Source organism: Drosophila santomea, chromosome 3R (assembly GCF_016746245.2).
Source record: "Drosophila santomea strain STO CAGO 1482 chromosome 3R, Prin_Dsan_1.1, whole genome shotgun sequence".
In the NCBI taxonomy this organism is placed as follows: Eukaryota; Metazoa; Arthropoda; class Insecta; order Diptera; family Drosophilidae; genus Drosophila; species Drosophila santomea.
In genome coordinates, this window is record NC_053019.2 from 3,931,688 (window position 1) to 3,952,813 (window position 21,126).

General features: G+C 46.4%; 4 protein-coding genes across 10 annotated transcripts; 1 reads left to right on the forward strand and 3 right to left on the reverse strand.

Annotated features, from left to right (window-relative positions):
• Positions 1-230: 230 nt before the first annotated feature.
• LOC120453250 (sodium/potassium-transporting ATPase subunit beta-1) lies at positions 231-1,518 on the reverse strand. Its single transcript, XM_039637862.1, has one exon. It carries the CDS (start codon positions 1,389-1,391, stop codon positions 345-347), a length of 1,047 nt encoding a protein of 348 aa, XP_039493796.1. The 5' UTR covers positions 1,392-1,518; the 3' UTR covers positions 231-344.
• Positions 1,519-1,570: 52 nt separating this feature from the next.
• LOC120453251 lies at positions 1,571-2,698 on the reverse strand. The gene has a single exon (XM_039637864.1). It carries the CDS (start codon positions 2,622-2,624, stop codon positions 1,689-1,691), a length of 936 nt encoding a protein of 311 aa, XP_039493798.1. The 5' UTR covers positions 2,625-2,698; the 3' UTR covers positions 1,571-1,688.
• A 321-nt stretch (positions 2,699-3,019) lies between these two features.
• Positions 3,020-4,407, forward strand: LOC120453249. The gene is made up of 3 exons (XM_039637861.1): positions 3,020-3,218; positions 3,277-3,994; positions 4,050-4,407. Exons 1-3 carry the CDS (start codon positions 3,073-3,075, stop codon positions 4,290-4,292), a joined length of 1,107 nt encoding a protein of 368 aa, XP_039493795.1. The 5' UTR covers positions 3,020-3,072; the 3' UTR covers positions 4,293-4,407.
• On the reverse strand, positions 4,332-20,534 carry LOC120453246 (protein unc-79 homolog). Of its 7 annotated transcripts, none has more exons than XM_039637857.2 (27): positions 20,451-20,534; positions 20,150-20,258; positions 19,968-20,087; positions 19,039-19,200; positions 18,799-18,969; positions 18,459-18,734; positions 17,597-18,295; positions 16,877-17,539; positions 16,541-16,812; positions 16,368-16,469; positions 16,171-16,315; positions 15,306-15,362; positions 14,441-14,520; positions 13,936-13,998; positions 12,406-12,729; positions 11,969-12,117; positions 11,176-11,909; positions 11,024-11,101; positions 8,905-9,172; positions 8,204-8,846; positions 8,071-8,145; positions 6,784-8,010; positions 6,547-6,725; positions 6,328-6,482; positions 5,545-6,263; positions 5,312-5,490; positions 4,332-5,252 (listed from the first exon to the last, which is right to left on the reverse strand). In XM_039637857.2, exons 2-27 carry the CDS (start codon positions 20,202-20,204, stop codon positions 4,433-4,435), a joined length of 8,415 nt encoding a protein of 2,804 aa, XP_039493791.1. In that variant the 5' UTR covers positions 20,205-20,258; positions 20,451-20,534; the 3' UTR covers positions 4,332-4,432. The 7 variants fall into 7 exon arrangements, with proteins under 7 accessions (XP_039493791.1, XP_039493786.1, XP_043862312.1 ...); XM_039637852.2 differs by having other exon boundaries at positions 10,340-11,101; XM_044006377.1 differs by lacking the exon at positions 15,306-15,362.
• Between the last annotated feature and the right edge of the window lie 592 nt (positions 20,535-21,126).

Consider the following 21,126-nt stretch of genomic DNA (forward strand, 5'->3'; position numbering starts at 1 on the left):
TTTCCTGGAATCAATAATACCAAAGTAGATACTTGTGGTTTGAATAAAGATAAAAATAATCATACCTATAATACTTATCTGGGCATGCCATTTTTCATTACCAAATCGGCCTTTTATATATATAACATAATTCTCGCTAATTTCAGAAACCATATTAAATTGGTCTGTTAAAAGAAAACATTCTGATTACTTCATCCGTTTTTAGAAATATATAAGTTAATTTAGGAGAATTTAAATAATCACTAAACATAGCTCTGTATTTGCACACAAACAAATTTTGGAAACACTCCAAATGGAGGTACGTTCGAATGGTAAACGATTTAAGGGATAGATTCGAATTCCAATTAGCTGGGTGGCTCTGTCATGTCCTCCTTCTGGGGATTATTTCCCATTTTGTCGAGGGCGTCCTTCTCGTTTTCCGGCGAAGGCGGCATTTCCAACCCGCCGAGCTGATCTTCTGGTCGCTCTTTATTCGGATTGGCGGGATCAACGGCTGGTGGCACTGCGGCTTTTTGAGGGGTAGTGGACTTATAGGTGGAGGCCTGATTGCTGTCTTTGTCATAGCGCATGTTCAGCGCGAACTTCAAATGCCCCGTGCCCTGGTAATCTTCGATGGGAATGTTTCGTGCCCACACCTTGCAATGGAAGAAGATCTTTGAGTTCTTGGGCATCTTGTTCATTTGGATGGCCACCACGCGTGTCACTCCTGTCATCTCCTCGGAGGCCTCGAAATAGGGACCCGGGTAGAAGACCATGTCGGGCTTGGGTCCTTCGGTCACCTCGCAGGTGAGCCAGATCTTCGGCGTGTTGCCCAGCTTGCCCACGGTGCCCTGAAGGCTCGAGGGCGCCTCCTTGGGCAAGTCGTCTGGAGTGTCGTAGGTTTCCGGTTGGTAGCCGAAAACCTTGTTTAGCTTGATGAAGACGGTCGGCTTTTGGGTTGCGTAGCCCCACGACGTGTCCTGGTTGAAGTCGCTGAAGAAGTCATTGGCATTGTCGTTTAATTTGTTCAGGAAATCGTCGATGCGGTCCGCGATCGGGTTGACCTCATTCACTAAGTGCGTAAAGTACTCCAGCACGGATCGATTTTGGTTGGGCACCATCGACAGACCCGGATGACCCTTGAGCCAGCGCGGCTTTTTCGGATCGATGATCGCTAGCAGTAGGATGGTGACCCAAAAAGCCACTATAATAAAAATGAGGAAGTACAGGAACAGGTAGTAGAGCGTGATTCGCAACCAAGCAAATGCAGTGCGGCCAAACAGCTTCTGGTCGTCTATGTCGAACACCCTCTTCGTCCACGGAAGGTCCTTCTTGCGGCGCTTCTCCTGCGTCCTGCGGATCTGCTTCACCAGCTTGTAGTCCCCAGCGGGCACCATAACATCCTCGGGCATCCTGGCGATTCTTCCGGCTCAGATTCAGATACTGCCTAGGCGTAAGTGGGAAATATTTGAGAAATCTAGGCACATCGATCTGTAGTTCCGTTCACTATGAAATTTAACGCGGAGCAGGTTGAAAACTTCACAATTTTTAAAAATAGCTTTATAAATACTTTTCCAAAAGAAAGCATTTATTACCACTTTGTTAAGTTCGCATATATTTATATACATAATACATTCCCATTTAACATTAAATGTTACTTCGATGCGGAGACCCCTCCAGATTACTTCCCTGTATACCGGCAGCAGATCTCACTCGTACCACTCGTCCAGTACCAATGGAGTGGTTGGGTGAATAGGTGCCGTCAGGCGCACCAGGAGCTTGATCGTCACCATGTAGAGTGGAATGTTCTTAGCCCACGCCTTGCAGTGGATTTGGATGTCCCGGTTGGGCGGAATGTTGCTAAGCTGAACACCGATGATGCGCCTAAGGCGGGGATCCTCCTTGTAGGTGCCGCCCTCGTTATCCGAGGACTCGTTCAGAAAGACATTGCCAGAGGTGAAGAGTTCCTCGGCATCGAAGAAGCGATCCGGAACGTAGTCAAACTGAATGTCCAGTCCCGGATCCAAAACCTGACAAGACACCCAGATCCGGTTGAAGCGCTCCTCCGTTCCCAGGCCCACTACATAGTCGTAAAGTTCATCCGGAGCGTAGTCGGGCAGCGTCATGGCGTCATCGTAGGTGACCGGCCGGAAGTCGAGTGCCTGGGTGATCTTTAATAGAATGCAGGGTGTCCCGGTCATATAGCCCCAGCTGTCGTCCAGGTTACAGCCCATCATACGCTTTAGGCCTTGGAGACCGTATCGATCCACCGCTCGCGACATCGCTCGTCGAATGTTGGCCAGTTCCTTCGCGTTATCCGGGCTCCACAAAATTTGCTTCTGATCGCCTACATGATAACCGGGCGCGGATGCTAACCCGGGGAACTTGCTGCATCCCGGCTTATCAGGTGGTATCTGATGCGCCATTATTAAAAGGGTCAATCCAGTCGTAAATGCGCCTAGGACCACATAGAATATGGTGAAGTAGAGCAGCAGTTTGAAAATGCGGCACATGGTCATCTCGGGATCCGGATTGCTGGTGCGGATAGAACGCCTGAAGAGGTAGTCCGCCACCCGCTGATCCCGCCGGCGGCGAAGGCGTCCCACTTCGTAGGGACCCGAATAGATTATCGCGTCGTTCGGCATGGCATCATAAATGTGTCTTCAATTCCACCATGTGGAAATTTGTGAGGGATTTCACAAAGCTAGCTTGAACATACGAATGTTAGTTTAAACTGTTTCTTTGTTTTATAGTATTTACTAAGGTATATTTAAAGCCCATTAATTATGCAGTTCGGAACATAAAACGGATGTTAAACAAACCCAAAAGAAAAAAAGGAGGATTTCTTACATTATTTGGAAGTGTTTACCTTTTTCAGCCAAGGCAGGCTGATATTGAGTTCCGTACAGCATTATAAAAAAGAAGAAGTGGTAAACTAAAGTAAGTAAGCATTATTATATATTTTTGAATTATGTGCGATTGTCGATATCGATAGGCGTTTGCTGTGGCCCTGGGTTTCCGTGCAGCTCTTGGTATTTTCTCGCAATCTCAACACGGTCATACTAAACTTTAAAGCAAAATAACTGAGGTAAAATGAGCGAAAATGTGGTTGCTGCTCCGCTTAGCCGAATCCCGGGCACCAGCCAGGCGAAGGAGAAGCACAGCAAAGACCTAAAGACCCTCACTTACCCGCAGCTGTTGGAGATGAGAGATAGGCAGTCGCACTTTCTGTCGTTCAAGTGAGTTTCGGTCTCAACCTGTGGAGCTTCCTATGAAATTTACAATTTACCGCTCCAGAAAGCGTCTGCATCAACTGCCGGACAAGGGAAAGCGTCTTCAGGAGTCGTACGACAAATTACTGGCCGAGATCAGGAGACGGGATGAAGTGGAGGAGGCAACTCGAATGCTGAGCGGTCTCAACATAGCCGAAAAGGGAAAAATAGCTCTCAACAACCTGGAGTGGAATGGCAGAAACACGGACGAGGGCGCCCATGTGGACGACATTCTGGACAGCGATGACGAGGTAGAAATGGATCCCCTGAAGATTATAGCGCAGGGAACAATGCACGAGAAGAAGGTCACGGTGATTCCTCCGCCAACGAGTCTTATTACGGCAGAGGATCTGTTGGATATCGAGGAGTTTAAGAAACCAACCGACTCCCCAGATTCGGCTTTGGCGGGACATAGTGACACCAGTTCCCTTCCTGCCAATATTGTAGAAATAGACGCCGGCCAAGTGGCCGACAAGCTGAACAAGGAGCTGCCTCCCGATCAGCATGCCCTCTACCTCATCGATAAGACCGAAACAAATGTGCATACTTCTAGAGAAAAGTTTATGCCATTCCGCACCACCAAGTCCAATGTCCACGATCCCGACAAAGAGCGGGTGCGGAAAAAAGGCAAGCACTGGGAGATAACGGCAGCAACTCCGCCACTCATCCAGCACAAAGAGGCCCAGTTGGTGCCATTGGCTGAGTCGGCTGCGTTACAGATGGATTACATGCAACGAGTTAAGGTAACTTAATTGCTTTACTCTACAGAATTCGATGCTTAATCCACATTATTTATAGGAGGTTCGCATTCAGCAGGCTGAACAGCGGCTGGCCCGGCTTAAAAGCTCGCGACTCGGACTTGGCCTGCCCGAGGAATCCATTATAAAAACCAAGGAATCCTTCCGCAACTACCGTGATCCCCAAGCCACATTTCTAATCGAAGGCAGGCAAAAAGCCAGCGAAGCGAATGAAGTGCACGATCCCACGATTCAAGACAGAGGAGTAGCCGCCAGTGGCATTCACTACACGGTGTTCGAGTAACTTGTGGGCAGAGCATGAGAGAAAATGCCTCTACTGCTATTAGATTTTCCATAAACATTGTAAACTATTTATTCGCGTAGGCAACAATTACTAAATAAGACTGCATACATAACTATATTCTGTGTATATTCTGCGGATACTTAGATTGAATAGAACTGCGTGGCCGTTGATGCTTGTAACTCGATTTGGCCCATCTTGAACTGCAAGCGCTGCAGCCATTTAAGCAGAGCCTCCGACTTGTACGTTTGCTGCTCCTCGTAGTCGGGTGCATAGTCCCTTACGTTCTGCAATCGGACGTGCAACGTGTCCGAGAGTTGAGTCTGTGAGGAGAGAACGGGGCTCCACATTGGCAGCAGCTTGCCCAGCACTGTGGAATTGGTGTCCTTCAACGCCTCCAACAGACTAAGGAAGTGCAGGTTGACCATCTCGGACAGCTTTGAGTTGGCGCTTTGCGTCTGGAAGTCCAGGGGTGTCTGCGGTTGATCCTTATTGACTGTCGGCTTGGCGTGGGACACCAATTGCAAGATGCAGGGCGTTACCTTCGCCCAGAACTCAAAGAGAACGCCCAACGTGCTGCCCTCCGCGTTACTGTTGGTGTTGTGGGCCATCTGCTCCAAGTATACCGTCCACAGCTGACAGAGAGTGAACGCATGGAATAGCGAGGACATATGCAGCACGGAAGTCTTGGACTGCTCCGCAAATCCGGCAAAGATCACCTGAATGTGATCGGCGATGTGACAAGAGGCTTCCTGTGGCACCGGTTGCGAATAGGTAACTCCTTGGTGCTGATAATGTACACTGGCTGTAGGACCGGTTCCCTGACTATTCTGCTGCGGCATGGGCGTAGGAATGCTATGCGTCTCCTGACGCCGCTGCATCAGAGCCATGTGAGTGAGGGAGCCAAGTAGCAACCAAGACAGCAGGCGCATGTGACCCACGCACTCAGTGAACTCCTTGGGTCTAAGTAAAGGATTGTTTGCATAAGTTAAAGGAGATGGTAATCCTGATCTGAAACTTACCCTTGCTGAAGGGACGATGGAGCATTGTTTAGCCAGGGAAGGTAGCGGGAAACTGCTTTGTTGTCCCTTGAATTGCCACGTGACATTTCCAGAGCCAAATATTGGGCCACTGCTCCCTTAAGGACTCCGCCCAAAGTGTCTTCACCCAGTCCACTGCTCGTCTGGCCGTTCTTAAAGTTCTAGGATAACACATTTGAATACACAATAATTCAATAAAAATGTTATCATTCTACCTTAATCTTGCTAAGGGTGTGGAAATCGGCCAGAAAATCAATAACATCGTTGATATACTGCCTCAAACAATCAGCAGAATTGGTGGTCATCATAGGAGCCGCGTCAGGCAAACCAGGAGCAGCCCCTGGAGGCAGGGTGCCACCAGCATCAAGGAGCACAAAACCAATAATGGTGAGTAGATTGTGGTCCGGAATATTCGACTTAAACTTCAGAGCCTGGACGAACTCAAAGATCATTTGACGACACAGCAAGTTCTTGTCCCGATCTTTGCTAAATGATCTAATGTTCAGAGTACAAAGCTCGTATAGTGTTTGGTATTCCAGATTTGTATGCTGCACACAATAGGCCATGATCTTGGAGTACGGATCAAGCAGCGTTTTTGGCACACAGTTGAGCCTCAAGGTTGCCGCCATGATGTCCAGCATGTACTCCGCGTTGGTGAGACTGGGCATGATGACGATTACTTGGCGAAGGAGCGACTCCATGGCTTGCATGGCCTGTGACCAAACGGCTAAGCCCACGCCCGCTTCCGTGGGGACGCACTGGAGATTCAAATACTCGGCCATGTTGCGGAAAATTACCGGTAGCTGGTCAATGGGCAATGCCTTTTTGGACGTCAGTGACTCGCACACCATGTAGATGGGACTGGTGGAGTTCAAGTCCTGGAAATCCTGCAGCGCTTTGGCAATGCTTCGAAAATGGTGGTGGCGGATTTTCACTTAATAGAGAAAATGGCGTGAGGTTTTTAAAAATAATTTTCTTGATGCTAGACCATTACTCACTTTTCATTTGGGTTTGGAATACTTGCAAGAAGATTCCATTAGGTGCCAACTGGTGCAGCACGCAGCGGAAGAACTGACAGGCCACCGCCTGGGCACTGCTGGCCAAAGGTGGACCATTCTCGCCTTGCCAGGCATGGGTGCTACTTAGGCAGATCCTGAAACAAAGGCAAATAAAGGTAGTCTGAAAGATGCATTTATAAGTAATCCAATCCCACTTACCGCGAAGTCATGGTAAGAATCTCGGGCAGGAAAGGTGCTGCCATGGCAGGTTCTCGATGAATAAAGGTCCCTAGGATTACAATGAAGATGCCAATCTCCTCATCCGTGTACTCCTCAATGTGGGCGCCGCAATCGGAGCAGCGTTCCACGATGGTGTAGTCTCCAACACGACGAGAGCTCTGAGGGATCACAGATTTAGAATGTTTACCCCTTAATACACAGATTAAAATGACTCACCCCACGAGGAGCATGAGTGGTTGAGTGGGTTCCATGCCCATTGGAGGCCTCTGCCCCGATCTCATCATCATCATCGGGATCGGGATCCACGGGCTGAAAAGGAGGCGGTGGCCAGGAACCAGCAAACCGAGATCGAATATCCGGAATAGCATTGCTGTCCACATTGAAGGGAGCCAGTTTTTGTCGAGGACGTTTGATACTATTGCTGGTGGTGAGCCCATTGCCTTCGGGGGCATTTTGCTTCAGGTCCTGCTGCACATTCTTGAGAATAGAGGTGTGCAAATCGGCTGAGGGCTGCGATGGAAGCTGTGCATTTGGATTCGGAGGAGATTCCAAAGCCACCTGCTTTATGAGCCGCCGGGGAGAGTTCGTCCTACTGCTCGGTGTTACATCATCCTTGGTGCTCTCCGACACATCAAGGCTGTCCTGCTTGAGATGACTGATGTCCGGCAAGTTGAGGCCATCTCTCACCCGCTCTACTAGGGTGGCCACCGTGTCCTGGGTTCCGATGGGCAGGAGACGCTCCGGAGTGGGAATCTCCAAGGCAGCAATGCTCTTGGGCGGCGGCAAGCTCTGGATGCTCTCATCCATTTCATCCCTCGGATTCGGCATCACGCTCATCTTGGACAGTGGTGAGTCCGGCGAGCCGTAGTTCTTATCCGTGCGTCTCAGAGATTTGGTTTGCGACTTCTTCTGCCGCGAATCATCGGCCGAGGAGCTCGAGTTCCCGGCACTGCACTCCACAATAGTCTTATGCCGTCCAATGGGCTTGCTAGCAGCTGTCGAAGAAGTTGCCTGGATGGCAGCTGGGGCACTTCCTCCACTGCCGTTTCCGTTACCATTTCCGTTGGCCGATCGACTCCCACTGCCGCTGCTGGATCCGGCTTTTCTTTCCACTGCCGGAGACATATCCTGTAAAGCGCCCAGTGCCTTTAGGTGATTCGTAGCTATGGCGGCGAACATCTTCGATGTGGAGGCGGCTGCATTCTCCAAGGACTTGTTGCGCACGGTCACAGCTCGATGGACATCTACTGGAGGACTAACAATCGCCGTCTCCGTGGTTTCCGCGCCCACCAAGGGGGTGACGATCATGCGAACACCCTCCTGCAAACTGTGCCTGGTGTGTGTGGTCACCAATGTCTCACTGGTAGTGGTGGCCTTGATTTTGGTAGTGTACGTATCGCCGACCTTGGTGGTGATCATGGACTTGTGGGATTTTGTGGATTTCTGTTTGGGATAAATCAAGCTTTAGTATTCAAAGTATAACCTATAGTGCAATCGTTTCACCTCTTCGGTGTATTCAAGGGTTCGACGGCTGCGTGGCATGACGTCCTCAAAATGTATGGTATCATCAAAGGATCCCTGTAACATAATATACAGATTATTTAAAATATAATACATTAAAGGACTGAAAACCGACCGGTGCACTGCTACCGTGTAAAGTGCTGTCAGAGAGATCGCTCTCCGGAATGGCCACCAGTTCCGATTCGGTTTCATCGGCATCTAGGCTGGAGTCGTTGTACTTCCGGAACGCGTGCTGCAATTTCGGAGTGAAGGCTACATTGCCCTTGCTCTTGGAGGCGGCACTGGTTCCCTCCGAGGGAAACATTGGACTGGCCGGCGGACTGGCCTCTTTGTCGTCCGGATCTGTGCCAAGCGAGGGCTGGCTGACGTCGCGGGATCGAGCAGCGCCGCCTACGCCCTGAATGTCCAAGATGGTGGTGGTCGGAATGCGTCGGCATTGGTGGAAGTGGCCCCGCAAGCTGTTCATGATCAAGCGGATCCCAGCGATGACGTATCCACTAAGAGGAGGCTGAGTGTACGAGTACTTGTAGAGTACCACCAGCAAAGTGAAGAGCCAGTTGCGACGCGGATACTGCTCCAGGTGCCACAGGGAATAGTTGAAGATTATGTTCTGGTAGGATTCGCCCGAGGTGCTTGTCGGATTTGGCGCATAGAGAATGATTTGCATGACCGAGGGCATGATGAGGCCCCCGATCAAGTGGTTCTGGTCCAAAACCTGCGGAAGATTGGCCAGGAACGCATTGAAAACGGCCGAAACCCTAAGAAGAATGTAGAATATTATTTACCACAGCATAAACAACTCAATCTATCAAATACCTTAGAGATTCCGGAGTGGTATGGAAGGTCTTGTCGATTTGGTTGTGACCGAGCAGTAGAAACAGGTGCTTGAGGACAATATTCTGGGTCTTGGTCATCGGTTTCTCCTCTGAGGGATATGCCTGATCCGTACGGGACATGAACTGCATCAGCATAAAAACCAGCAGATGAATGGTTTCCCGATCTGACTCCTCCAGTTCCGTAATTCTCGAAAGTAGTCCAATGAGATTGTCGTCGTTCAAGCCGCCCAATGAGTGGATATGACCATCTACATAGGATTTAGAGCATTTAATATATTATATATTATAGAATCTCAACAAATTACATCTGCATGAAAGGGAAGAGGGAAAAACACCAATATCTTTTTGATTTTGTTTTTTTTTTGGTCACAGCCACATGCCAATTCCACAATTAGATTGATTTTTGCTTAAGTTGATTTAAAATTTTGTATGAATCTTGTATAATATACAGATGTCTCTATTGAGTAAGAGCCAATTTCAATTCAGTTTAAACTTGTCGAGGGCAATTCGAATATCAAATATTGAAAGAGAGACGGGTGTAGGTGGAAAGAGTAGAGTTTTCTTATGTAGAGTGGACCGCGATAGAATAGTTAGCATACATACCAGTTCGAAGGGGGAACACACTTAAACGACATTGTTATGAAAAGCAGAGTAACACACACAACTAGAGCCTCGGCTGGATAATACAGATATAACTCTTAGATAGAACAGTGTGATGCAGATAGATCGATGTTGAATGGTCAATGGCGATGCTGTACGAGTTGATGTGCTTATTGCTAGAACATGCTTTTATGTTTGAGATGGTAGGGTGTGTCAAAAAAAGGAGTACCTGTCCATGCTTAAATTACAGTTACTCGGAAACTATTTCTAGTTCTTAAAATATTTTAACATACAAATTCAATTCAAAATAATTCATAAACTCATAAAAAACAATGAGCCCCTGAAGGCCGTAGTAAACTTATAACATACTAGGAAGTTAGAGAATCAAAGTGTTTCTATTATAAAACTAAACAAATAAGCGGAGATCGTGCCAATTCGAATAAACTAAAAATTAGTTTCTTAACTAGTACTTCTCCGATCTTGGTTGTTCTGAATGATAATGCGAATGGTGTTTACACACTGACAAAGCCAAAGCAACACCGAAAATTGGATACACCACTCACGAGGATGGGATTCTAATTGGTGTTCAAATTAATTATTACTATTTGAAATATAGCTTAACAAATCTCTAGAAATGGAATGGTTTAAACTGAAAAAATTAAAATCAAGGAAAATAAATTATTCTTAGTCTAATCAGCCCATCCCTAGTGAGTGGTGTATGCAGTTTGCTAGAACACCGATCATCAGACACCACCGAGGGGAGGGGATTCACAGAACGAACTGACACAGTGGAACACTCGTGCTCTAGCACCTACCTGGGTTCGCCGCGCTGCCGGTGGCCGCCGCACCCGAGACCTGAGGATGCGGATGTGGTGCGGCATCACAGGTGCAGTGCATGGGGAAGGCCAGACTCGAGGGGCTGGGACTGGGGGCCGGCGGCGGGGGCAGCAGGTTGGGAGCCGACGGATGCTTTTGGAAGTGGGAGTGAAAGGAGTGATGGGGAGTCGGGTTTCCCGTACTGCCTCCGGCTGGGCCTGTTCCCACCGCCGCTGCTTCCTGGCCCGGATGACCAAGGGATCCACCCAGTGATCCACTCGCTGCGGCGGCATCGGCGGCCGCCTGGGACCGCAGCAGTGTTTCCGCCTCCTGCAGCGTTGGCATCGGACTGTGGTGACTTGGGGGCACACAGTGCACCAGGTACTGGTGGCTCTGGCTGTGCGTCGAGACTAGACCGGCCGAAGTGCAGGCGGTGGCGGTGGAGGCTAAGTGTGCACTACTACCAGCATGGTGATGCGGATGATGGTGTGGATGGGGGTGAGGGTACGGGTGGTGGGCATGTGGATGGTGGTGGTGGGTGTGATAGGGAAAGGCCGTGTGCCCTGGCTGGTGGATGGGACAAGGCGGCGGCTTGGGTCGCGAGGAGCTCGCTGCCGTTGCTGCTGGGTTCACGGACTGGCTGCTGCCAGAAGCCCCCCCACTACTACTGCCCAGGAACTGACCCAGTCCGAAGCGCGAGGTCTTCCGCTTGAGAATGGGCGCTGAGACCTGGCGGCTGTAGATCTTCTCCTTCTCCGGAACTGTACAAACCGAGGATACATATAGTGAATACATATTATAAGGTTTGTGATGTTCGTATTGATTTTAAACTCACCAAACTTGCTGTCCTGTCTGGGTGCCATGCTGGCAGGTGCGGACATGGTGCGCTTATAGGGCCACTTTGTGCCGAAAGATGCGCTTAGCGTCTTGGCCATGCCTCCACTGGTGTCCGACTGGCTGAGAGCCTCCCTCGCCTTCTGAATCTTGGCCGAGAGGGCCTCGCTGCCGTTGTCCGAGTTCCGCAGATCACGCAGGTATGAGATGTCGCCGCACTTCTCCAGATTGATCTGTGCCTCCACGAAGAGCGTGTCGAATCGATTCAGGAAAAACTCCCAGCCGAGCATTTTGCGATCGGACAGGGAGTTGTGCAACTGGTAGACCGACTGCAGCACCACAGGACGGTCCACGATGAAGAGGTCGAACTGGGACTCAAGGCAGAAGAGCAGCGACCGAATTGCCGTGTCATGGATTGTCCCAATGTAGAGGGTCGCCCGCTGCGCCACGTACACATTGACGTCGTCCATGCTGGCGATCAGGTGGCAAAAGGCGGTGGCCAGGGCCGTCTGAAGACCCACCTCGGAGCGCAGGGGAGTGGAGTCCATGAAGCGGGTAATCACGGTAACTCGCTCCACTGCCGTGAAGCGGACGCGCCAGTCCGTGTCGTGGAAAGCCTCCTGCACCACACGCCAAAACACATCCGATCCGAGTGGTAGCGTGATGCAGTGCAGCAGCAGCGGCACACCCACCTGGCATATGTGAGAGTGCTCCGCGTTGCATAGCTCCCAGAGGCTGGCAATGATGGGTTATTCGATGGGTTACCAAAGCATATTTCCAGCATAACCACTTACTTCTTGATCAGAAGGTTCTCCTGGCACCAAATGAAGAAGCCTCGTTGCTCCCTCGCCGCCTTGGCCAAAGCATCGCCATGCAAAGCCATCGTGTTCAGGCACTGTAGAACGTAGTACAGGATTTCAGGCTTCTTGATGGTAGGTATTTCCTTTAGAAAAAACAGGAAAACGAATTAAATTGTTTTTTTTTTACAAAATTGTTATAGTCCGGAGCTCCCACATAACTAACTAGACACTCGAAATTAGTTAAGTGGGTGTATAAAAGTATGCAACAAACTATATGTTTTTTAATGTTTCAATCCAAGAAGGACTTTCCACATTCACGAAATTGTCTTATTTTTAGGGTTGTGCAAAGGAGATTGAGTTTTATAAATAATATTTATATTTATTAAGTTTTGACAAACGAAGGAAGTCCTTTAGAGAATAATATTTCCTACCGTGAGCAGTTGATGGATGTACTGCAGTGGCTGGGGCAGCGTATCCAGGGTGAACTTGAACTTGCCCACAGAGGTGTGCCAGAAGTCATCGCTGTCCTCCTCCTCCTCGTCATCCTCGGATCCGCTCCCGTTCTCCCCGCCGCCACAGGCCGCTCCGCCATTGGCACCGTTCTCACCCATGACCGAGGCCTTGGTCACGCTGACATTGGCGCTGCCCACGTCCGCATCGGAAAGGGTTATAGAGCGGGCTATGGCCCGGTCTGTGGGCAGGATGGAGGCCAGGTCGAGTTGCTCTGAAACTGTTTCTACCGTGGCCGTCATGATCTGCATGAGACAAAGGATGCGGGATCAGCAAAGGGGCACGTTGCCAAGAATGCGCAACAGGTTTACATCGTATATACACGTGGTTTACATGGTGTGTACGATATGCTACATTCCTTTGACAACACATGTAGACAAATGCAATGTTCGGGAAGTTTTGACTTTTGTTTACACTTACATATCCGTCTTAAGATTTGTTTGGGTAACAAGGTAATTTACATCAAGAACGATACATACACACGTAAAATTGCATAAATTGTGTTAAATCTTCTGTGCATTGATGTGATAAAAGTAATATTACATTTTATATTTTATTGACTGGAGGTGGGGGAAGGCAATTAACTGTGACAGTGCTGTACATTGAACATGCTCTTCAACAATGATCCATTAAACAAATGAATTAAGAGTTAAGTGAATAAAATTAGCATGGAACGCAATATTTACATGTTAAATAAGATATGTAAAATCGAGATTGTCTTAAAAAAAATGTACATTTAAAAACTCGCTTTTTCGATTTTTTGGTCGATTTACGATAATTTGTAATTTATTTTCACACACATACAAGATACTTTGAGACACAGTAGTTGAATAAAATTATTAAAAAACTAGTAAAGCAAAAGTTTTAAAAGAATCTATGACTCGGATCGTAATGCTATTTAATTAGTAAGTTAAAAAAGCTTATCCTTGCGTATTTTCTCTAGAAGAAAGTATTTTTTCGGGTGTCGTGAATAATGTTATTCAATGAAATCTTTAATAATTAGCAGTAAAATAAACTAAACTCTAAAGTAAATTACAATTAATTGTCACTAATATTGGTTACAGTTTCGTCATTGCTTGAACCTATTTGTCATCTATAATGTCTCTAACGTTGACTATAAGAGTATGTCTCTATAGTGCTTGCAGTATTCAAGACTGAAGTATTCATAACTAAAATTTGGAATAAAATGTTTACTCTTAAGAAAAAATAAAACTTAACCAATTTCACGAAAAACACTCTGTACATTTATTTACACACGAAGAGTACGATTTGTTGTCTGGACATAAAAAACTATAGATATTGAAAACGAATTATACAATTATCGGATCGCATAGGTATTTAATAGTTGGGAAAATAATAAAACTTAAGTTCGAAACCAAGATGTATAGCTTTTGTTGGTTGGGTTGTTTGTCTTTTGTTTGGTATTTCTTTTTTAAGAATGCACAAAGTACCTCGTCTGTGGCGTGAACTTTTCTCAATTCATTACTATCAACTGAATGCCCATTTTCGTTATTCTATAAAAAATATATGAAGAAATGAAAACGTTTGTATAATCGTTCGACAATTATCGAATTTCAATTTTCGAAAACAAAAACGTTGAATTGGAATTTGTGTTAAGGAAACTAAGAAAGTGAATCAAATAGAGATTATGTGTCGATTAAATGAAATAGCTCGAATGCTCACTTCAACTTAGTATTGATTTGTTGCTGTAATTAATTAATTGAATATTTATAGCAAATATATAAAATATATATGTATAAATGGTGTGTTTCAAAATACCTACAATCAACGCATAATATTTTGAGTTAAATTTCTGTTTCTTTCGTTATTATTATTCTTATTATTTTGTTTGTAGTGTGTAAAGAACTTTAAATTCGAGTATGGTCGTCAATAAAGGAGTGACAACTGAAGAACATAATGTGTACGGTTGGCATAGCTTATAATCGAAATACATACGGAACAGACGTGGGGCATGTGGACGAGCACTCCGCCCACGGAGTGCGGCTCTGGTTGGGGCACGGCCACCGGCACAGGACCTTTTCAAAGAGAAGTATACAGGGGGATTAGAATTAGATCGGGACAGATGGGAAGGCGAGTCCAGCTAAAAATGAAGTTCGCTTAGTGGTCAACATACAACTGTTTGGCATTCACAAATCAACCATGCATGCATATAGAAATCCTACAAGTGTCATTCGGATAGATAGAAAATAGGAGTTTCAGTGAAGGAATCTCATGCAGACTTTTGAGCAAGTGATTACATTACTGCCAATTGGAATCGGGTACTACGCGTGTATTTCCGGTTTTGGAATATTCGAATCCAACGGAAGGAGATAAACCAGGCACTCGTACTGCCAACCGAAAATCAAAGATCGTGTAAAATATGTGTGGCTTCTGTGCATCTGTAGAGTTGGATCAAAAACTCGCAGTATTGTGGTTTTTTTGGGAGCACTATTGCCGAACCGAAAGGAAATCGATTTGCGGCAAAACAGAACTGAACTCTCTAGGGAGGTCAATCTACGGAGGTCAACTAGATATAAAAGCTTGGATATTCTAAATCATATACTCTAGTAACGCTAAACAGAGATAGAGAGTGATGTGGAGTGTGTTTGTGGAGACAAAGTTTGTTAGAGTGATCGAGCGAAACTATTGTTGTCTTTTTCTGTTGTTCGTGTCGTATGGCTCAGAAAATATTTTGGTTTTGGTTTGTTTGAGTGAAGTAACGAAATGTTTCAACAAATGCTTCATAATGTAATGTAAATTTGTTATTTGTATTTTTGATTTTTTTTTGTAACGAATGAAAAATTTTCTTGTGGTGCATCACCTGCCATTATAATAATTTTTCCATCGTCTGAAAAGAATTGATCTAGCTTAAAGATATCTGATGATTGATAGATTTTAAATTTAGTACGGTATTAGTTTTGTAGTATTTCATGAGTATATATTATTTATTTTTGGGCATGGACGAGAAGTTTTGGAGTGTGAGAGAGACAGACAGTTTCGTACACGCGGAAGAGGGTGCGATCGAGCGAGAGAGAGATAGCGTTAGTTATGTTATTTTTGTACAGGCAGACGCGGGTAGAATATGTTAGAGATAGAGAGAGAGAAACAAATATACATATTTATGTAGAGAGAGATAGCAAGATAGACAAATAGTTATGTAGTTATGGCTTAAAAGATAATGTACTGATGACATCGGGATGGCGGTATGTTTTTCACGAATGATCGTTTAGATGGCTGTTAATTCATACTGCTGAGATTGTTTGATTTAGTCTGGGGATTGTTTAGTTGGGTCAAGTTGGTAGTTTACAAGGCATAGCAGTGCAGGTTTCTAGTTGTAGGTTGAAACAAAGTTCGGTTTGCGTTTTAACGTGGGGTTTAGGCTAAGTTAGGTTTTTTATAGGGACGCTCGACGGGCGAGTCGCCATTCCATACCATTCGCCCAAATTTAATTTAATTAAATATATTTTATATAGACCAGGCTGAAGTACTGTCTACATTTAGCTACTTTTTGGTGACGTTTCACTGCTTTACTGTTACGGTGGTTAGTTTATTCATAAGTGGGTAGGTATTGGGTGGGTTTTGGGGAAGAAACTTTGGCGGGACTTGAAAGACAGCTTATGATACAACGGGGGTTTGTTTAAGGGACTTGAAGTAAAGGGAAATGCGTTGAAAAATCTGGAGCGTACCTGCAAATCCTCCTAGAGGACCCAAGGGAATGGGTAAGGGAGCCATCGAGAGGGAAACATCTCGATCACGGGTCTTTTCCTTATCGGATTCGGGTGGAGATTTCCGCGAGGACTTCTCCTCTTCAATGATGTCCTCGATGGGAACCTGGAAGGTCACTCATTAGAAGGTATAGCTTCAAGTTAAGAGGAGGATTTACATCTGGTGGCCGGACTGGATTCAAGGGGGCCATGAACTGGACCAACTTGGTAGCTAGCTGATGCCACATGATGGAAGCCTCGCAATAGGCACACTCTGCCACCTAATAAGTATATTTATTTGTAGATTTTAATGAAATTAAAGATGTACATGAAGTTAAACGGATTTACTAACCTTTAATGCGCAGACGTGACTACTAAGGCCCACTCGAGCTGCAGTGACCATGCACTTGATAAGCCTGGAAACGTTCTCACAGACACTCGTGTGGATGCCCATGTGCTGCTCCACGTCCTGTAGCTCCATTTGCTTCAGAAGGATGTCCAGCATGAGGATGCAACATGTGAGGTTGTGCTCTGCATCCGTGGAGAACTCCGTGTGACGATTCGTGGGCGCCTCGTCATCGGAAATGGCAGACGTATTGCCAGAGTCATCCTCGACAACAGGAGCTATTGAATGAATACAAAAATGCAATTTACTTAGTGATAAAATGTTAGTAGAAAGCATATTCACAAATAGAGCTACGCCTGGGCGGATTGGCCATATCCGCCTTGGTCTCCTTGCTCTCTTTACACGGGGTCTTGGGAGCCTTGGCCAGGGACTGAGATTGGGCATCCTTCTCGCGCATCAGCTCATGCTGGATGCCATATTTCATTATGCGAACACCATCGCCGAACATGGCGAACAGCTGCACCAGTGGGATAAGGATCTCTAGCTTGGTGAGGATCTGCAGCCAGTGGAGCGCCTGCTGCTGCACCTTTGCCGTTGTCTTCTCAAATCGGATGGCCACAAAATTGTACATGGTTTTGGCATCAAAACCCAGGGGAGACATCTCCGGGTCGAGAATCTTGCTGAGCACAATCTTCAGCTCGTTCAGTTCCTTCTCGGCCACGTCGTTGGTGATGGCCTCCATCCAGTGTGGCATTACATAGTCCCAAATCTCGGAGGTGATGACCTCGTACGGCACCAGGCAAATGAGTCGCTGAAGACCTTCCTTTAAGTGACTTGTTCGCGATGCCAAGGTCTCCCAATGGCCTCCAACACGGGCATACTCTGGGGGATGTGGCAGCAGGCAGGAGATGAAGACGTTGTAGTGGATACGGCAGATGTCCTTGAGCCAGTTGCACACGTGATCAACTTTGAGCTTCTCAATGGTACTTTCCACTTGTCCGGCAGCTAAACAGAAACTTAGATGGTTCCTAAGTGTACAAACAGTTTATGATCTTTACATACCATCATAAGAGTAAGCGGTTACATGAAACCAGTGAAAAAGCATGCTCAGAATCCTGCCCAGAACTTCCACGGGAGTATCTGCAGTGGGAGTACAGCGACCCACCAGTAGCCAGATACCATAACGTCCCAGTCTCTGACGCTCCTCCAGTGAAATATTGTCTGCTGTAATGCCGGAGCCGTTCTTCTTGGACTCGGACGACAAGGACTCCTTGCCGGGCTCAAAGTTTAACGGCTTCGCCTCTCGCAGAAGGCTCACCACCGACTCCACCATGTGCATCTGCATCTCTGGATCCATCTGCCAGGCGGGCTGCAGACTCCGATGGACCACGTGATCGCCTCCTCGCCGGGAATTGTGCCTATTGCTGTGGCACTGGCTGCAGTAGCGGATCGGGTGATTGCCATTGAAGCTGGCACACTCCGTGGAGAAGCAGATGGAGAAGGCCGACTTCTCGTTGGAGCGGCAGTTCTTGTTTTCGCAGACCATCGACACCTGTTGCATGGGATGCAGGATGTCGCCGAACTCCAGGCTCCCGTGCTCCCGATGAATCTCGTTGGCGCACTCGATGCACAGGTAAAGGGGCGGTGGACAGTCGGGGGCGTACGCGATGCTGATGCTGTGGTCGTAGCACACCTTCGCTGCCTCCGCGTTGCCGGAGTTCGGGCAGTGCTCCCTTTGGCAGGTGAAGGGTACTAGGTCGTCTATTTGGGATAATATAGACACGAAGAATATTATAATATAATTATTATACAACTTAAGTGTAACTGACAATCGAATTTGAGTTACATTTAAGATTCGATAAGAGGAATAAGTTTCGAAAATGTAAAGATATGTTGGGTTATGAAATAAATGTACATAGCTTACTGGTTAGCTTGGAGAGCAGAACTTTGCGATCGAATAGATTGGCGTTGAAGGCTGGCCAGTAGTAAAATAGCAGCTTGGCAGCCGAGGTTCGGGAAACAGCGGTTCCGTAGGCCACAACGCAGAGGATGTCCTTGACCACATTGTGTTTAAGGGTCATCAGGCACTCCAGGAGCTGGCAATGATGAGCTGGATTGTTGGAGTACTGCAGCACCATCATGATGACCGACGACACTGACTGGCAGGCCTGACATTCCTGTTCGTCGGAGCTACGACGAGCTGGACATTGAAAATCAGCGGATATTTAAAGTTTGTATGTCCTGAGGCAGTAGTTGCTACTCACTTATAGTAAAAGGCAATATATAGTAGCATAGAGCGTTAATGATGCATTGGTGCAACGCTGGTGGTAGTACTGATATAGTAGAGCTTACGAGATAGGGTAGATTATCGATAAGATCTTTGTCCAGAAAGGGAAGGATGCAGCTTAGGCACTGCAATAGAGCCTTTCCGAAGACTGAAAATGAAAATTACATTCATTGGAGTATTGGGAGTTCTAAGATCTCTCGGGCTTAAGGAATCTTACCGATTTGGCCGTACTGGATGCAAGGTGCCACATCGATGAGCATTGTAAGAGCATTGTAGAGGTTGCCATACTCGAGATTGGGATAGGCAGACATGCGAGTGGGATCTTCGAGAGGGTCGCGGATAAGCTCGTGCGGCGAGGTGCGCACATCTTTAAGGACAGCTGTAAAAAAGGTTATTAGATATAAATTGGTGATAAAACATTATCAATATGCCAAAACAGTATTTATAGTTTCAGAAATTTACAGACAATAAATTTGAGACAATAACAAAAGAGAACGCTATAGTCGAGTTCCCCGACTATCTGATACCCGTTACTCAGTGAAAGTGCGAAGGAGAGTCTTGAACACCGACAGTTTTTGGCGGTTTGTGGGCGTTAGAGTGGGCGTGGCAAACAATTTGTTGGAAAATCGATAGGAATTTACAAGACTAATACAAAAATGAAAAAATTTCAAAACATTTTTCAAAAGTGTGGGCGTGGCAGCGTTGGGCGGTTTGTGGGCGTTAGAGTGGGCGTGGTAAAATTTTTTTTCACGAATCCATAGAAATTCACAAGACTAATACAAAAAATGAAAAAATTTCAAAACATTTTTCAAAAGTGTGGGCGTGGCAGTTTTTGGCGGTTTGTGGGCGTTAGAGTGGGCGTGGCAGCATGATTCGAGAAACTTGCGCTGCGTCTATGTCCCTGGAGTCTGTATGCTTAATCTCAACTTTCTAGCTTTTGTAGTTCCTGAGATCTCGACGTTCATACGGACAGACTGACGGACGGACAGACGGACATGGCTAAATCGACTCGGCTATTTATCCTGATCAAGAATATATATACTTTATATGGTTGGAAACGCTTCCTTCTGCCTGTTACATACTTTTCAACGAATCTCTACGAGTAACGGGTATAAAAAGGAGTCTATGTCCTCTAAAAGTACTTACTCAGTAGAGTTTGAGAAAAGTATTTGATATTGTTAGCAATATCGACGCCAGAGGGCGCAGGCAAGACGTTGTGCAGTAGACGAACGTGGTATTCATGAAGGGCTCTCAGTTTTGCCTGAACTGAAAGCAGAAAAAAGTCCCTTGAGCACCCGAGAAAGTTGAGACTTCTGGGGACAACTTACAGGCGGCAGCGCGAGTGCCCATGTTGATGAGTTGCACCTTGAAGCTGCCAGTCATTATATCAGACAAATCCTTCGCATTGCCGAAACTGCTGCCGAGGGACTTCGCATTCTGCAATCAAGTAAAATAGGATTGCTATTAGAAAATATTTCACACTTGACGCCCAGAATTACGTAATGCATCGCCCAGAAAGATGCGACGGTTAAGAAAGTGCTGAGGTGCACGAAACTTCAACGATAACAATGAATTTTCATACAGCCCGGGTTCAAAACAAACTTAAGGTAATATTTTTGGCAAACTTACCTCGAAATTGGTTAGTTTTTTCAATAGATTTGCAATTTTTTACGGTTTTGCAGCAAGCTACGTCCACGAAGAAAAATCTCTATAACTAAACTGAGTTTATGGTGTGTATCTGTGCAAGAATTTTGCTATCTGTTGGACGCTCCTGACCCCCTCCATTTTATTTTGCCTTTAATACAGGTTTAAAAGGGAACATTACAGCGGTTATCCTTAGAATTTATATAAAATATACTTAATTTTTAAATAGACTATGTTGCTTGGTATATTTTAACTTAAATGTAAGGGAATTTGAAAGAATTGAAGTTGTGGGGTGGGCGCTTGACCCACTTTTACCACCCACCCTCGGCAGCAGCCCCAAGAAACAGCTGTTCCGAAGTAGGACATGCGCATATCGCGTGTTTATCTCGCATTTGCCGCACTCACCGGTCGGCTTTCAACAAGTGCTTGTTTTGGTCTAGCCGATGTAAATATTTACTACTTCCAGCCGGGTCTGGAGTTTGCGCAGATTGAGCTCAATGTTGGTAAACATGGCCCAGCTGTTTATCCCGATATGCAACTGGTATGATTCGGATTTTTCACCGTGTTGTGTAGAGATAAGAATTGTCCTCTATCCTGGGATATACCTCTAAAAATGAGTAGGGTCAGCCTGGCAACTTATAAATGTACACCGAAAGGAAAC

Excerpts from the sequence above, each read along its gene's own strand:
- LOC120453249 (XM_039637861.1), top strand. The coding sequence starts at position 3,073 with ATGAGCGAAAATGTGGTTGCTGCTCCGCTTAGCCGAATCCCGGGCACC. Across the intron at positions 3,219-3,276 it reads TCGCACTTTCTGTCGTTCAA|AAAGCGTCTGCATCAACTGC; the intron begins GTGAGTTTCGGT and ends TTACCGCTCCAG. Across the intron at positions 3,995-4,049 it reads ATTACATGCAACGAGTTAAG|GAGGTTCGCATTCAGCAGGC; the intron begins GTAACTTAATTG and ends CATTATTTATAG.
- LOC120453250 (XM_039637862.1), bottom strand. The coding sequence starts at position 1,391 with ATGCCCGAGGATGTTATGGTGCCCGCTGGGGACTACAAGCTGGTGAAG.
- LOC120453246 (XM_039637852.2), bottom strand. The coding sequence starts at position 20,204 with ATGACTGGCAGCTTCAAGGTGCAACTCATCAACATGGGCACTCGCGCT. Across the intron at positions 8,847-8,904 it reads ACCACTCCGGAATCTCTAAG|GGTTTCGGCCGTTTTCAATG; the intron begins GTATTTGATAGA and ends CATTCTTCTTAG. Across the intron at positions 8,011-8,070 it reads CCCTTGAATACACCGAAGAG|AAATCCACAAAATCCCACAA; the intron begins GTGAAACGATTG and ends TATCCCAAACAG.
- LOC120453251 (XM_039637864.1), bottom strand. The coding sequence starts at position 2,624 with ATGCCGAACGACGCGATAATCTATTCGGGTCCCTACGAAGTGGGACGC.